Source organism: Sphaerodactylus townsendi, linkage group LG16, assembly GCF_021028975.2.
Source record: "Sphaerodactylus townsendi isolate TG3544 linkage group LG16, MPM_Stown_v2.3, whole genome shotgun sequence".
NCBI lineage: Eukaryota > Metazoa > Chordata > Lepidosauria > Squamata > Sphaerodactylidae > Sphaerodactylus > Sphaerodactylus townsendi.
In genome coordinates, this window is record NC_059440.1 from 16395366 (window position 1) to 16409929 (window position 14564).

Consider the following 14564-nt stretch of genomic DNA (forward strand, 5'->3'; position numbering starts at 1 on the left):
TGTGCAGTTGGCTTCTGATGAAAACTGGTCTCTTGATTTCATGTTGACATCTCCCGAACGGATCCTTGCCTTCCGAAGGCACCCCAGAGCAATATTTTTGCTTATATATAGATATAGAAATGAGAAAGTGTAGTGTGTAGTCAACCACCTCGATGTATTTCAAAGCTGGCCCTTTATTAAGACAAGAGCTCTTTTGTGTATCCTTACTGCGAATGGCTAGCGAGACTGCCGTAGTTGCTGGGGCAGACCTTTTTTATCGCTTGTAGACCTGCGAGTGAATCAACTCCTCCTGTTTCTCTTCTAGGAACGATTTCAGAAATGATCAACGGAACAGACCCTACTAGAAATGGCCGTGAATGTCTCCTTCGTCTTTCTTAACAGCTTTTTTTGTCGGTGAAATTTGCCAGGTTTCGCCTGCTGCTTTATACCCAGTGGCCTCTTCTGGATAGCGGAATTAAAATGTGAAAATGGCTTTTTATTTGGGTGGGAGGGTTTGGATCAGAGGCTTTTTTTCATCTTTTTTTTAAAAAAAAACAAGTCCAATGAAATTTCATCTTTAATTTCCAACATTCCCCTCTCCGATGCACAGTTCTCCGATCCCCCTCCTCCCTTCTTCATCAACTTAATTCTTCCACAGCCTCAGAAGGAAGGAATTAAATTGTAAAATATTTGCCAAAAATCTGATGTGTTTTATAATACAATAAAAGCTGTTTATTTGTGACATTTTGGCTCGGTTCCCTACCTTTCTTATTTAGTGAGCTCCCGTTCTTTTCCTTGGTCTCCGCTGCAGCAAGAGCGAGGCCTGCTTATAAAAGGGAGTTAAGTACAATCCGTTTGTGAGAAAAATCTGAATTCTGTTACCAGTGTAAATTGTACAGTTACTCATAAAAGTATAATTTATACAGTTCTGGGCACCACAATTCAAGAAGGGATATTGACAAGCTGGAACAGGTCCAGAGGAGGGCGACCAAAATGGTTAAAGGTCTGGAATCCATGCCCTATAAGGAGAGACTTAGGGAGCTGGGTGTGTTTAGTTTGGTGAAGAGAAGGTCAAGACATGACACGATAGCCATGTCACCTTGTGAGGTAGCTGGGGCTGAAAGAACTCTGAGAGAATCCCACCTTGGTACTGCAATCTTTACTGTAAAAAATCACACACACAGTTGTCAAAAAACTGAAAACATCTGCAATAAGAATAATGGAATCTAAAACACAAGATCTTACTATCCCAAACCATAGATACAAATGCATTAAGAAATTTGAATTTCATATGAAATTCAATTTCAGTAACTGAATTACATATGGAAATGATAGTATTATTTATCAAAGTATGTCATGTTGGAGGGATGTCATGTTGGTGAGGGAGTAAACTTGTTTTCTGTGGCTCCAGAGGCTAGAACGAGGAGTAATGGGTTCAAGGTGAAGGAAAAGAGATTCCACCTAAACATCAGGAATAACTTCTTGACAGTGAGGGCTGTTCGACAGTGGAATGTACTACCTTGGAGGGTGGTGGAGTCTCCTTTGGAGGTTTTTAAAGAGAGGCTAGATGGCCATCTGTCAGGAGTGCTTTGATTCTGTGTTCCTGCATTGCAGGAGGTTGTACTTGATGGCCCTTTGGGGTCTCTTCCAACTCTATTATTCTATTCTACCAGTTACTGAGGAGGGGATGCATAGCATTGAAGCCCTAACCCCTGGAAATCACGCTGATGCTCTCTCCCCACCTTGACTTCCACCAGGTGTTGCCTGTAGACTAGATACTTGACAGCATTATTTTAATCCAAGAAGGATTAGAATATGGAGTAGCCTCCGAAGACCACCAGGTGTGTGGTATGGAGGAAGGCAATGGCAAACCACCTCTAAAAGCCTCGTTCATAGTCATGGGCTGTTACAATATAAGCTATGTAATATAAGCAGCGAACATATAAACCCATAAATATACACATGTATATAAAAATGTATACAGCCATCCTAAAATCAGCGTTAAAAAATCTGTTAGAATTGTTCAGCCGGGATGTTGCACTCATTGACTACCAACCTGGCTCGCTGTGGGTAGTAAAAGGATTGGTGTCAGATAAAAGAAAAAACAACTTCTCTGAATTGGATAAATCATTAAAAATCTGTGAACAGCTGATCAAGAAATTGGACCCTAGGTTCTGAGTAAAAGGGAAAGAAAACGACACAATGCGTTAAGTCCTCAAGAAATGATGCTCAGGCATCGGGGGGGGGGGGGCTGGGGGGAGAACAGATGGACCCAATTGTTATTGGGACCATGGTGTGGTCAAAGGGGGGCTCCCCCACCCCATTCCACTTTCAGTCATTGAAATCGGGCGGGGAATGAATGTATGCAATATGGCAGTAAGTTCATGTGGAGAACTCATATAAAAAGTAAGGTCTTCTGTGGCTCTTAGCCCGGGGGGGCGGGGATGCATGTACCTGCTTTCTCAGCAGTTGGGGCTGATAGTAAATTCAGGTGGCAGATTGTTCCCATGCCACCAGCATTCTGCTGAAAGGAGACAGAACTTTTCATTCATGGGGCAAACTTGGCTCCAGTCCATGATGGCCTTTGCCACATGAAGCCTTTAAAAATTTGGGTGCTGTATGGTTTCTGGGCAGTATGGCCGTGTTCTGGAAGTATTCTCTCCTGACGTTTCGCCTGCATCTGTGGCTGGCATCTTCAGAGGATCCTCTGCAGGCGAAACGTCAGGAGGGAATGCTGCTAGAACACGGCCATACAGCCCGGAAACCACACAGCACCCAAGTGATTCCGGCCGTGAAAGCCTTCAACAATACCTTTAAAAATTGCTGCAGAGTTTGCGGTTTAAAACAAAAAAATCCAAAATAGAAGACTTACCACTGTTCAGCATTGCAGCTGAGATTGCTATACAGAGGCCTTCCGTAAGAGGGTGCTGTCTTTCAGGAAAACAATTGCAGGGTTTCTCCTGATTGTAGGAACCGCTGTCATTTGAAACCGGCCCTTTTCATTTCCGTCTGCTGCAAAGATCTTGATACGAGCCGCCCTCGTTGTTCATCTGTCGTTTCCCCCCACCCCTCGCCATATGGAGGATACAGCAAAGCAGCCAGATGAGAATTTTGAGGGAAATAGTCTCGAAGCTGCAACCAATAACAGCGGTTATGCAATTACAGTGTGAAGTGATATTTGAAATTAATACTCGGCAACCATTTCTCCCCTATACTCCGGATCCTTAAAGTACTGTGTGCCTGATGTGGGGGAGAGCCATACACACCTGGGGGGCGGGTGATGTTTTGCCTTGCTGTTTTGAAGGAGGAGGAGTAGTTCAGATTTACACCCCACCTTTCTCTCCTGTAAGGAGACTCAAGGTGGCTTACAAACTTTCCCTTCCTCTCCCCACAACAGACACCTTGTGAGGTCGGTGGGGCTGAGAGAGTTCAGAGAGAACTGTGACTAGCCCAAGGTCACCCAGCAGGAACGCAGGAGTGCGGAAACACATCTGGTTCACCAGATAAACCTCTGCCACTCAGGTGGAGGAGTGGGGAATCAAACCTGGTTCTCCAGATTAGAATCCACCTGCTCTTAACCCCTACACCATGCTGGCTATGTTGTTGCTTGTTTCTCCAACAGCCCAGCTTTTCAATGTGGGGCTTTAACATTTAAAACTGGCTTTCCACTTCAGCCCCCAGCATTTTCCTCCATTGCAGTTCTGGGCAGCAATCGCTTCGAAAACACACCGGCATCCTGTGGTGGTCATGAGGCCACAGATCGAGACCAACTGGTCAATTTGTTTGTCGCAAACGTGAAACTGCCACCATGTCGAAGGCTTTCAGGGCTGGATTCAACTGGTTGTGGTGGGTTTTCCGGGCTGCGTGGCCGTGGTCTGGTAGATCTTGTTATTAACGTTTTGCCTCCATCTGTGGCCAGCATCTTCGGGGGTGTATCACAGAGAAAAGTGTCAAACAGACTTTTCTCTGTGATACACCTCTGAAGATGCCAGCCACAGATGCAGACAAAACGTTAGCAACAAGATCCACCAGACCACGGCCACACAGCCCTGAAAACCCACCACAACCTGGCACCACGTTGTTGGAATGACTGACTATTCCCGTGATCCGAAACAGAACTGCCCCTTCCAGGAAATCAATTCAACCAGTCTGTGCTACCTTTCATTAAATCAGTTCAGTTTTGATCTGGAAATCCAAGGCCTGTTTCAACTTTCGGCAGCGAGTCCACAAAATGATTCTTTCTGTTTCTGTTCAGCCACACTCTCCTGTGGCAAGGCAGTTGTGCAGATTTGGGTTTTGATAGTCTAGCGCTAGCCTATATGGACCCTGCAGTTGAAGGCTGTGCTCGTGTCGCTGGATATCTGTACAACCAAGGTTTGGGTGTAGTCGCTTCATTGCTCAGCCAGATGGAGAAGTTGGGTACAGAAGTCTGTTTTCCTGGTTAGAAACCAGCACAATGCCAAACTAAAGACTTTGGGGTATGAATCTTGTTTTTAGGTATGACCTCTACAGAAATACAGGAAGATTTACTCAGTTAACAGTCAGCAGTTCCTGCTCATTGGGTAGACTGGCAGGAAATCACTACTTAGCTGTTGTCTAGACTGCGGTGGTCCGACGCACATAAGTAGTGTATCTCATAACCCAAAATGAGAGCCGTCTAATCCAAATTGCCTTTGATGGGTGTTCCCTCTGTTACAAAGGTATGAAACGCCCTGTCTAAAATGATCCAACGATGGCTTCGAAGCTGCTGAGCAGGTGACCTTCACCTGGGTCCTCCAGACGATGTGTCATTTTCTGCTTCTGAGCGACCACACCTTCATTCTCCTCTAAAATAATTTCATGCTACACTATATTGTGCTTGCTTTTGTAGCTGAAAATTGCAAAGAGATAGGAACTCTGCTGTTGTATAGGTGGCACCCGCAGCTCAGATTTGGATGGTACCATTTTCGTACAGTCTGTTTTGATCACCCTCCTTGTCCAAAGACTTCAGCCCAAAGTGCATAATTACATGTCTTTTCTTTCTCCCCATTACTTCACAACAGTGTTGAGAGGTTGGTGAGTTTAAGAGAGAGGTGATTTTCCAAAGGCCGCCCACTCAGTTTTTTGGCCAAGGGGTAGAATTTCAACCTGCCTCTCACCCCATTATTAAGTTGGCTACTGAGCCCACTTAATAATGGTGCAGTGGTTAAGAGCACTGGACTCTAATCTGGAGAACCGGGTTTGATTCTCCCACTCTTCCAGATGCGTGGTGGACTCATGAACTGGATTTGCTTCCCTCCTCCTGCACATGAAGCCTGCTGGGTGACCTTGGACTAGTCACAATTTTCTCAGAATTCTCTCAGCCCCACCTACCTCACAAGGGCTCATTCCGCACATGCAGAGTAATGCACTTTCAAACTGCTTTCAACGCTCTTTGAAGCTGTGCGGAATAGCAAAATCCACTTGCAAACAGTTGTGAAAGTGGTTTGAAAATGCATTATTTTGCATGTGCGGAAGGACCCAAGGTGTTTGTTGTGGGGAGAGAAAGGGAAAGGGGTTTGTAAGCTGTCCAAACTCTCTCCTCATCTGTTGCAAAGGCATGATGCATTTCTAGTGTGCCTTACTCTAGAAGTTCATGGTAATCCATCATGAGTGGTGACAGTCTCACATGCAGGGCCAGATGAAGTTAATTTTCATGTTATAACAGCATGCCAGCATGCTGTAGTAGTTAGGGTGTTGGATTTGGATCTGGGAAACGCAAATTCAAATCCCCACTCTCTCATTGCTGGGTGACTGTGGGGCAGTCTCAGACTCAATGCTGGTAAGTATTTGGACCAGGACATGGTTATATTTTGACAAGTTTCAAGCCGATCGTCAAAATATAAGCATGTCCTGTTCCATCTGGGCAACAAAAGCAGCTTGAATGGTGCCCATATCATTTGGATTCTTGTCTGTTGACGTTATATATTTGTGTTTGTCAGCTGCACCTTATAGTAAACAAATCCATGTGTTTATTTACATGGCATATGTTTCATTATAGCCAGCAGTATAGTGTTTCATTTTTCTTTATAGGAACTGAGCATTGTCTCTACTTCTCCAGGCAGTATTTTAGGAATCCCAAACTGCGCCAGCTTGCAAATTGGGCAAACGGAACAGCTAAATGTTTGCAATCCGTTCTTACGGTTGGGGCATCATTGAAGTATAGACAGACAGCTGGGGAGTTTCACCAAAGCAGTAAACTTTGCCCTGATTTCTTATCTCAGAGGCCTGCCTTGAGTCCAGATTCTTTTCATTCCACCCTCTTTGTTTAAGGCCTGCCTAATTTCCTGCTTTTGTGTCTTCGCTGGGGGATACTTGCTTTGGTGGGAAGTTACTTTCCCATAGCAAAGACGGTACCTCAGTTATACATCTCAGTTATGCATTTTTCCCCTTTAGGTGCCTGTCTACCAAGGGTTAATACTTCATGCATTTGATAAAGGGGGTCTAGTCATCAAAAGTGTGTCCCACAGAAAAATCTGCTGATTTTTAAGGTGATCAAAGGTGATTAAGGTGATCAACCTTTTTGTGTTTCTTATGCAAGCAGATCTTTCGCTCCTTCAAAACCCCTTCATTTTGCCCACCGCTGGTAAAGCTATTAGAACAACATTGTGACAAGGATCTTTCTACTGGACTGGTTGAAGCAGACAGCCGCTGGCCAGGTTGATCTAATTTGATTAATTTAAAACATATTTCACCTCAAGGCTGCTAATAATGCCACGCCAGGTTGCCAGCGTACAAAATCTAATAGTTCATAAACAAGGTTTTAAAAACGGCCAGACTGAAACTTGACAGAATTTGAAAAAGGAACAATTTACAGGTTAGAAAGAGAGCAATGTTACGAGACGCCCATGATTAAAACATGAGAAGTTGAACAGAATTGGAAATAATGCAACTAAAGGCTGCAAAATTCACTTTGGGGTGGCCCTGAGGCAGTGCTCGAGGGGAATGTAAGATGATTTCTCAGATGTTTCAGCCTGAAAATCCACACTTTTACCCGTCCTCGCCTGCTATTTCAACCCATTAACTACCTACAAGGACCTTAATGTTCCAGGATCTACCTAAAAGACCACCTCCCCTAATATGCCCACCAAGGCAGCTTTGTTCATCCGAACAGGGCCTTCAGTGAAGCCGGCAAAAGTTGCCGACCTCCAGATGAGTCTCAGGCAGGGGCGTAACATCCATTGGGCAGTTTGGGCCATTGCCCAGGGCATCGGAATTTTGAGTCACGTGGGGGCATGTGAGCAATCCGTTTTTATTCTTTGTTTTTTCACATTTTGGCCTGCAGGGGGTGCATTTTGGGACGTATCGGCACCAACATTTCAGGGTATCATCAGGAGATTGTCCTGATGATACCCCCCAGGATTGGTGCAGTTTGGGTCAAGTGGGCCAAAGTTATGGCCCCTCAAAAGGGGTGCTCCCATCCCCTATTATTTCCAATGGGAGCTAAGGAGATGGGGACTACCCTTTTGAGGGTCCATAACTTTGGCCTCCCTGAACCAAACTGCACCAAACTTGAGGGGTAGTGTCAGGACAATCTCCAGATGATACCCTGAAAATTTGGCTCCGATACGTCAAAAAATATGCCCCCTGCAGGAGCATCCCAGAAATTTGCCCAAGAGTCTTTGTTCTGGGGTGAGTTTTCTGCATTGCTGTCAATGGGGGATGCAGGCTGGGGGTGCACATTTCTGAAGGCACGGTCTCAAACGTTTCAGGGTCTCATCAGGAGACTGCCCTGATGATACCCCCCAGGTTTGGTGCAGTTTGGGTCAAGGGGGCCAAAGTTATGGACCCTCAAAGGGGGTGCCCCCATCCCCCATTCTTTCCAATGGGAGCTAAGGAGATGGGGCTACCCTCTTGAGGGTCCATAACTTTGGCCCCTCTGAACCAAACCACCACACTTGAGGGGTAGCATCAGGACAGTCTCCTGATTATATGCTGAAATTTTGGTGCCGATACGGTTAAAAATGCACCCCCTGTAGGCACCAATGACCTGGTGCAAAAAAATGTTTTTTTGGTCCTAGTGGGGTAGCCGCCCATGGGGGTGGGGGGGGGGGACCCAACTCAGGTTTTGCCCAGGGCTCCAGTTTGCCTCCCACTGACAGCCCCTCCCCGTCCATCATGGCCAGCGAGGGAGGGCGGCCAGAGTCCCCCCACCGACGACGACCACCCTCCAGCAGCCTTCGCACGAGACCGCACCTGGATGTTAGGGGGGGGATTCCGCTATCTTCCTGAGCCTCTTGGAGCTTGGCAGCCCCTTTGGACAATGTAGCCGAGAGCCCCTCCTAGGGTGCCACCTTCCCACGAGGCCCCACGTCGAGGTTGTGGCGTGTCCGAGCCTCTTTGGCCAGGGGTGCTGCTGCTGCCCTCCAGTGGCCAAAGGTGTGAATTACAAGCGCACCCCTCCCTCGACCACGCGGCATTTCTCAGGTTATAGTTGCTATAATGTGGCGTGTTGGGGCCTCTTTTGGAAGGGGAGCCTCTGCGGAAGGCTCCCCGAGATCGTGCTAAGGCTGCCCAACGCTCTCCGAGATTTGCCAATGCTGCCGAGAGCGTGATAACGCTCTGAGATGGTACCACGGCTGCAGGAATGCGTAGTAACGCCGTCTGAGAGGGTGTTAACGCTGCTCCAAGTGCGTGGTAACGCCGGCTGAGAGAGTGGTAACGCCGACAGAGTGCGCGGTAACACCGTTTGAGAGTGGTAACGCCGCCAGAGTGCGTGGTGACGCTGCGGAGTGCGTGGTAACGCCGTTCTAAAAGAGTGCTAACGCTGCCGGAGCGGGTGGTAACGCCATCTAAGAGAGTGCCAACACTGCGTGAATGCGTGGTAACGCTTCCTTTATCATGCCTTCCACCGTTAGCACGCTCTCGGGGAGCCCTCTGCAGCGGCTCCCCTTCCCAAAGAGGCCCCAACACGCCATATTATAGCAACTATAACCTGAAAACCCCGCGGTGGGTGGTGGTGGTGGTTGCGCCCTTTGGCCACTGGAGGGCAGCAGCAGCATCCCCAGCGGCTCCCCTGCCCAAAGAGGCTCGGACGTGGGGCCTCGTGGGAAGGTGGCGCCCTAGAAGGGGCTCTCGGCTACATTGTCCAAACGGGCTGCCAGCTCAAAGAGGCTTGGGAAGATAGCGGAATCCCGCCATAACATCCACGTGCGATCTCGTGCGAAGGCGGCGGTCAGCGTGACGTGGTCCAGGGGAGGGACTGGGGGGGGGGCTCTCCCGAGCACTGTGGGGCAGATCGTCAGCTGCGGCACCCGATCAGGACGGGCGGGGGGGGGGGAGGGTCCCGAGGGAGCCAGAACAAGGGGGGGGGGGCTAAAGTCACCAATGACCTGGTGCAAAAAAAAAGGTTTTTTTGGTCGTGGTGGGGTGGCCGCCCATGGGGAGTGGGGGAGCATCCAACTCAGGTTTTGTCCAGGGCTCCAGTTTGCCTCCTTACGCCCCTGGTCTCAGGAAAAATAGGAGCGTGACCAAATGCCCTGGGCTATATTAGCTATATTGGCATTGATTTAGTACTGAATATGCTATGTATGTATTAACTAAGTATTATGCATTTACATATACAAGGTCCCTTGAAGAAGCCTTAGAGCGAAACAAGGATAGACCGGTTCCTGTCGGGGCAGAAGCAGAAAGATATACCTAGTGTTTAAAGGATCGACACACAGCGTATTCGGACTCCTGTTTAGGTGTCTGTCTACTCTGACAGAACTGTGAAAATGTGTTACTTACTGCGGCGAATTTCATTATATCAATATATGTCACTTTGAGGAATAAAATTGATTGTTAAAATATATGCCAGACTTGCACAACCTCCAGTGGGAGCTGAGGGTCTTTTCGAAGCCCAACGGATCTCCAGACTACAGATCAGTTTCTCTGGGAAGAAAAACAACTTTGGAGGGAAGACTGTGCGCCATCACATCCCAGCTGAACTCCCCTTCTTTCCCAAACTCTGACCTCCCCAGGCACTGCTATCAAACCCTACATTACACCCTGATAAGGTCCCCCCCTTTGAAGATCCCACCCTCCCCATGATCTCCCCCACTTGGAGTCAGCAAGAAGAAAAGAGTTTGGATTGATATCCCCCTTCTCTCCTGTAAGGCGACTCAACTTCCAATCTCCTCTCCCTTCTTCTCTTTTCCCTTTCCGTTCCCCCTTCTCCTTCTCTCCCCTTTCCCTTCCCCCTTTTTTGAGCTAGAGGCATCTGGACCCTGAAATATTTTTTTAGAGTCACCTCCCTCCTGTTTTACGATGTTTTCTAGTTTCACTCACTTTGGCGTCAACACTTTTTAATACTTTTGGGCAGGATCCTTGTATTTCATAAGCCACCCGAGGGATTACTATGTCAAAAAGCAGGCTTAAGAAATGGGCTGAACGACAATAAAATGAGACAAAAATACCCTTGGAAATACACTTTTCACATGTATTTTTTTTTTAATCTCCCCAAAAGCTCTATTTGAAAACAAAAGTGCTCTTGGGGACTTGTCGGACCCCTATTCCTGCATCAGCGCCCTGCTGGAGACCCTCTTTGTCCTACTCTCTGTCACTGAAGGACTCGACTCTGGGTTGGAAAGTTCTGGAGATCTAGTGGTGGAAAGGCAGAGCTTTGGGAAGGAAAGGATCAGGGTTTGGATTTATACCCCCTTTCTCTCCTGTAGGGAGACTCAAGGTGGGTTACAAACGGTTTCTCCCTTTCTGTCTCCAACAGACACTTTGTGAGGTAGGTGGTGCTGAGAAAGTTCTGAGAGAACTGTGACTAGCCCAAGATCACCCAGCAGGCTTCATGTGTAGGAGCAGGGAAACAAATCCAGTTCACCAGATAGGAGTTCACTGCTCGTGCAGAGGAGTGGGAAATCAAACTCCAGACTAGAGTCCACCTGCTGTTAACCACTACACTATGCTGGCTCCGGTGAGGGAGGGGGTAGAAAAGGAAGACTTGTTTTGGCATTGCACTGCATTGTTTTGGAATTGTACAGAAGCTGAGTGGATCCAAATTATTTTTATTTATTTCTGCCACATCATCACTGCGCAGTCACACAGGTAAAAATATCCTTGCCCTTGAGAAATTTGCAATCTTAGATCACTGTGGAGACCTGCAAAACTGTGGTTCATACCAAGAACAAATTTCAAAGGCATATTCCCCAAATCTTTTCTCTGGTTTATAGTTTATTGATTAAGTATGCGGGCCGGAGAATATCAACCATCCCTGGTAAACAAGAACAGCTGATGGTCCATTGTCATGATGCCGCGGTACCTGGAATGCCATTTACCTGCTTCAGGTGGGAGCAGTCTCCCAGAAGCCTGGCCGTCCCACAGGCCCTCGATCCAGGCCAGAGGAAGTGTGTGAGTAGGGAAGTAATGACATCACATCATGCATCAACTTCATGTCCGTGTGACATCCTGGATGTGACATCAGCACATTACCTGGCATTCTGCAAACATAGTCAGCTGACACATTGACGTCATGTCCAGTTTTCACCCAGATGTGATATCAACATGCCACAAAGGGCTGGCAAGTTACCCTCGGGTGGGGGGGGGCAGGAAATCTGGGGGGGCAGGAAATGGGGGGGATAGGATGGCCAGATCCAGAGTGGAAAACTCCTGGATATTTGGGAATGGAACCTGGGATGGGGGGGGCAGGGATCTCAGTGGGGAACAGTGCCATAGAGTCTATCCTCCAAACGTCCATTTGCCTCAGGGGAGATTATTCCAGGGAACCTCTAGGTCCCACCTGGGAGCTGAGCTGACATCCCTAATGTCACATGATGTCACATCCGCCCTGGCCCTGCCTCCAAAGTTCCTGGGGATGCCAGGTGGTATCTTTGTCCCCCTAGCTACATTTTCTTCACCCAGAGCATTGATTTTGTCCATCTCAGCATCTTTAAAAAGGGGAGTAGATTTGCGAGTGCTTCAGCTTAAAGAACAAGAGCTTGTTTTTCAAAACAAATTATTTTTTTCAATTAAAAAACAAAACAAGAGCCAGGTATGTCCCCACAAAAGTGGTCCTTCTCTTTGGCCTCCCTCCACCTGACCCTTGCTCAGTTTGGCTCGCCTGGTTCCCTCTGGATCAAAGAGATCAAGATCTTATCGCCGTCCTCCAAAAAGTTTAGCTACTCGGCTTGGAATAAGTAAACAAGGAAGTCCTCAGTGATTAGAGGAAGGTGTACATAATAAGCGAGTAGAAGCTTTAGGGTTCAAAAATAACTGTTCTTTTCTAGTTTGTATGTCTGTGAGGATGCCAAAGGGAACACCAACACAACAAAGAGGCACTTGGCTAGAAGGTCATAGAAGTTTCTGTTCGGCGATGGGGTAATCACTGATTTGTTATTGTTATTTTGGAGGCCCCATTTGGAACAAGAGCCGCCCCACCTGGCACGGCAGGTTAGCCATTCCCTGCTCTTGAACTGTGATTTGAACGGTGATGGTTGTATTAATAAACATGATTAATAATGATGTTTGCGCTGTGAGGTGCTGGCAAGGTTTCTGTTCTGCGTCTTGGCATCCTGCTCTGGACCTATTTCACGGGATTAAAAACGTGACTGAAAACACGTTCGCAACAAAAACGAATGAAGAGGGAAAATAAGAACAGTAGCTTGAAAACGGCCCCAAGCTGGAATTAACAGCGTATCATCCTCACAGCCACCATCCGATAACATTCCAGTTTGTAAATCAGACCAGTTGAAAAGAATTCAAACTAACATTTTTTTAAAAATTCCAGTAAAAAGTAGTGTAGTGCAGGGGTCCCCAGTGTGGTCTCCGTAGATGCTGTGTCACCTACTAACACTATTTCTATTTAATTTCTATTTCTATTTTTTCATTTGCATGTATTCCCCTTTACCACAGCCTTAGGGTGGGTTGCATAAAACCACACAATAATAAAATCACAGACTTTAAAAAATCTAACACAATGAAAACAGGATAAAACCCCATTCTAAAAACTCAAACAAAATATACAATCTCCTTTTCCACCTCTCCTACCCACAAAAAGGGAGGGGATGAACGGACATGGGTGGGGGGTGACGACTCACAGCAGGGGGAATCGGTCAAACATAATAAATCAAATGCAGATAAATATAATGCGATAGAAAGTGCAACACATTATATTTATCTGTATTTGAGTTTGAGTTATTATGTTGGCCCTTGGAGAGTGTTTTGTTTTGTGGAGTCAGTTGAACATCCAGGTCTTTGCCACACACTGAAACTCCGAGAGAGTAGGCGCCTGGCAAACCTCTGAAGGGAGGTCATTCCATAGTGTAGGGGCCACCGTAGAGAAGGCCCTGCAGATCACTTCCACCCCATTACTTCTGAAGGGGACAGGACAGCCTCCCCCTCCAGCCTCAGCGCTCAGGCAGGAATATATGGGTTGATGCGCTCTTTCAGGTATCCAGGACTGAAGTTGTGCAGGGCTTTCTAGGTTAGCACCAGCACTTTGGACTGAGCCCAGTGTGTTTTGTGCTGGTGATTTTAAAAAAGTATTATTATGTGCTGCATAAAGAAGTCATTATCAACACTATCTTGACTATACTGCTAGTCAGTCCTTCTGTCATTATTATGGTCCACAGGCCGTTCGTAAATCCAACAAAACATGGTACGGTTATAATGGAAATGCAAAGCTAAGAGACCACATCACACCTAGTGCACTGCAAAAGTATTGCCGCATGTGGTACAACATATTAATGAATGCTCGATTAGACCTATTAGTAATGTTGATGGGCTAACTGAAACTTAATAGGCTGTGTTACCTTCATTGTAAGGCTCAAAGTCCACCCAATAAATCTCATAGGTCAGCAATGCCACAGTTCTTTGCCTTTTTTCTCCTGCTCAGGTCAGGAAAGTGGGGGTGGGGGGCGGGAATACATTTTGCAAACAAATACATAACAAAATCAACCCACCACCCCACAACTATCAGGTCAGCCTGAAATCACTCACGCCAGCAGCAGTTTAAAAAAAAACCCTAAATGTTTTTATGTAGGTTTTCATGTCATCTTGTCGGAAATTGGTTTTAATGTTTATATTTTTATACTAGTTTTATATTATAGTATTGTTTTACGAGATGCTTATATGTAAGCCGCCTCGAGTCCCCTTGGGAGATCTGCGGGGTAGAAATGCGATAGATAGACAGACAGACAGACAGACAGACAGACAGACAGACAGACAGACAGACAGACAGACAGACAGATAGATAGATAGATAGATAGATAGATAGATAGATAGATAGATAGATTTAAAAAATCCAGCCGGTAAGCAAATACGGCTTCAGCTACACCCCATCCTTCTATCAACCACCCAACCAAAACCTATTAAACCACAACATGGGGAAGAGAAAGAGGGAAATTAGTCGCCCCTGTCTGCACCTTTCGAATTTCTGCCTGCCGCGCAGCTCTTACAGACGCTTTGCTGGGAGATTCACCCCCCCCCCCAAAAAAAAAAACAGAGAAAAAACAACTTTGTCAAGAAATTGCGGGACAGGGGGAGGAGGAGGAGGAGGAGGGCGGGCGGGCGAGGCGGCAGGGTGGGTCTGTCCCCCCTCCAGCTGCCTGCCTGCCTGCCTCCTGCCCCCCACTGGGCGT

The 14564-nt window shown here is 46.9% G+C and overlaps 1 protein-coding gene across 3 annotated transcripts in view; it reads left to right on the forward strand.

The window, feature by feature from the left end:
- Nucleotides 1-721, forward strand: part of LOC125445744 (TATA-binding protein-associated factor 2N-like) — a 28441-nt gene extending 27720 nt beyond the window's left edge. For all 3 annotated transcript variants that reach the window (XM_048519053.1, XM_048519054.1, XM_048519055.1), the window contains one exon: nucleotides 305-721. In XM_048519053.1, the coding sequence (XP_048375010.1) occupies nucleotides 305-344 (40 nt within the window). In that variant the 3' untranslated portion in view covers nucleotides 345-721. The remainder of the gene's footprint in view (nucleotides 1-304) is intronic.
- Nucleotides 722-14564: the final 13843 nt, after the last annotated feature.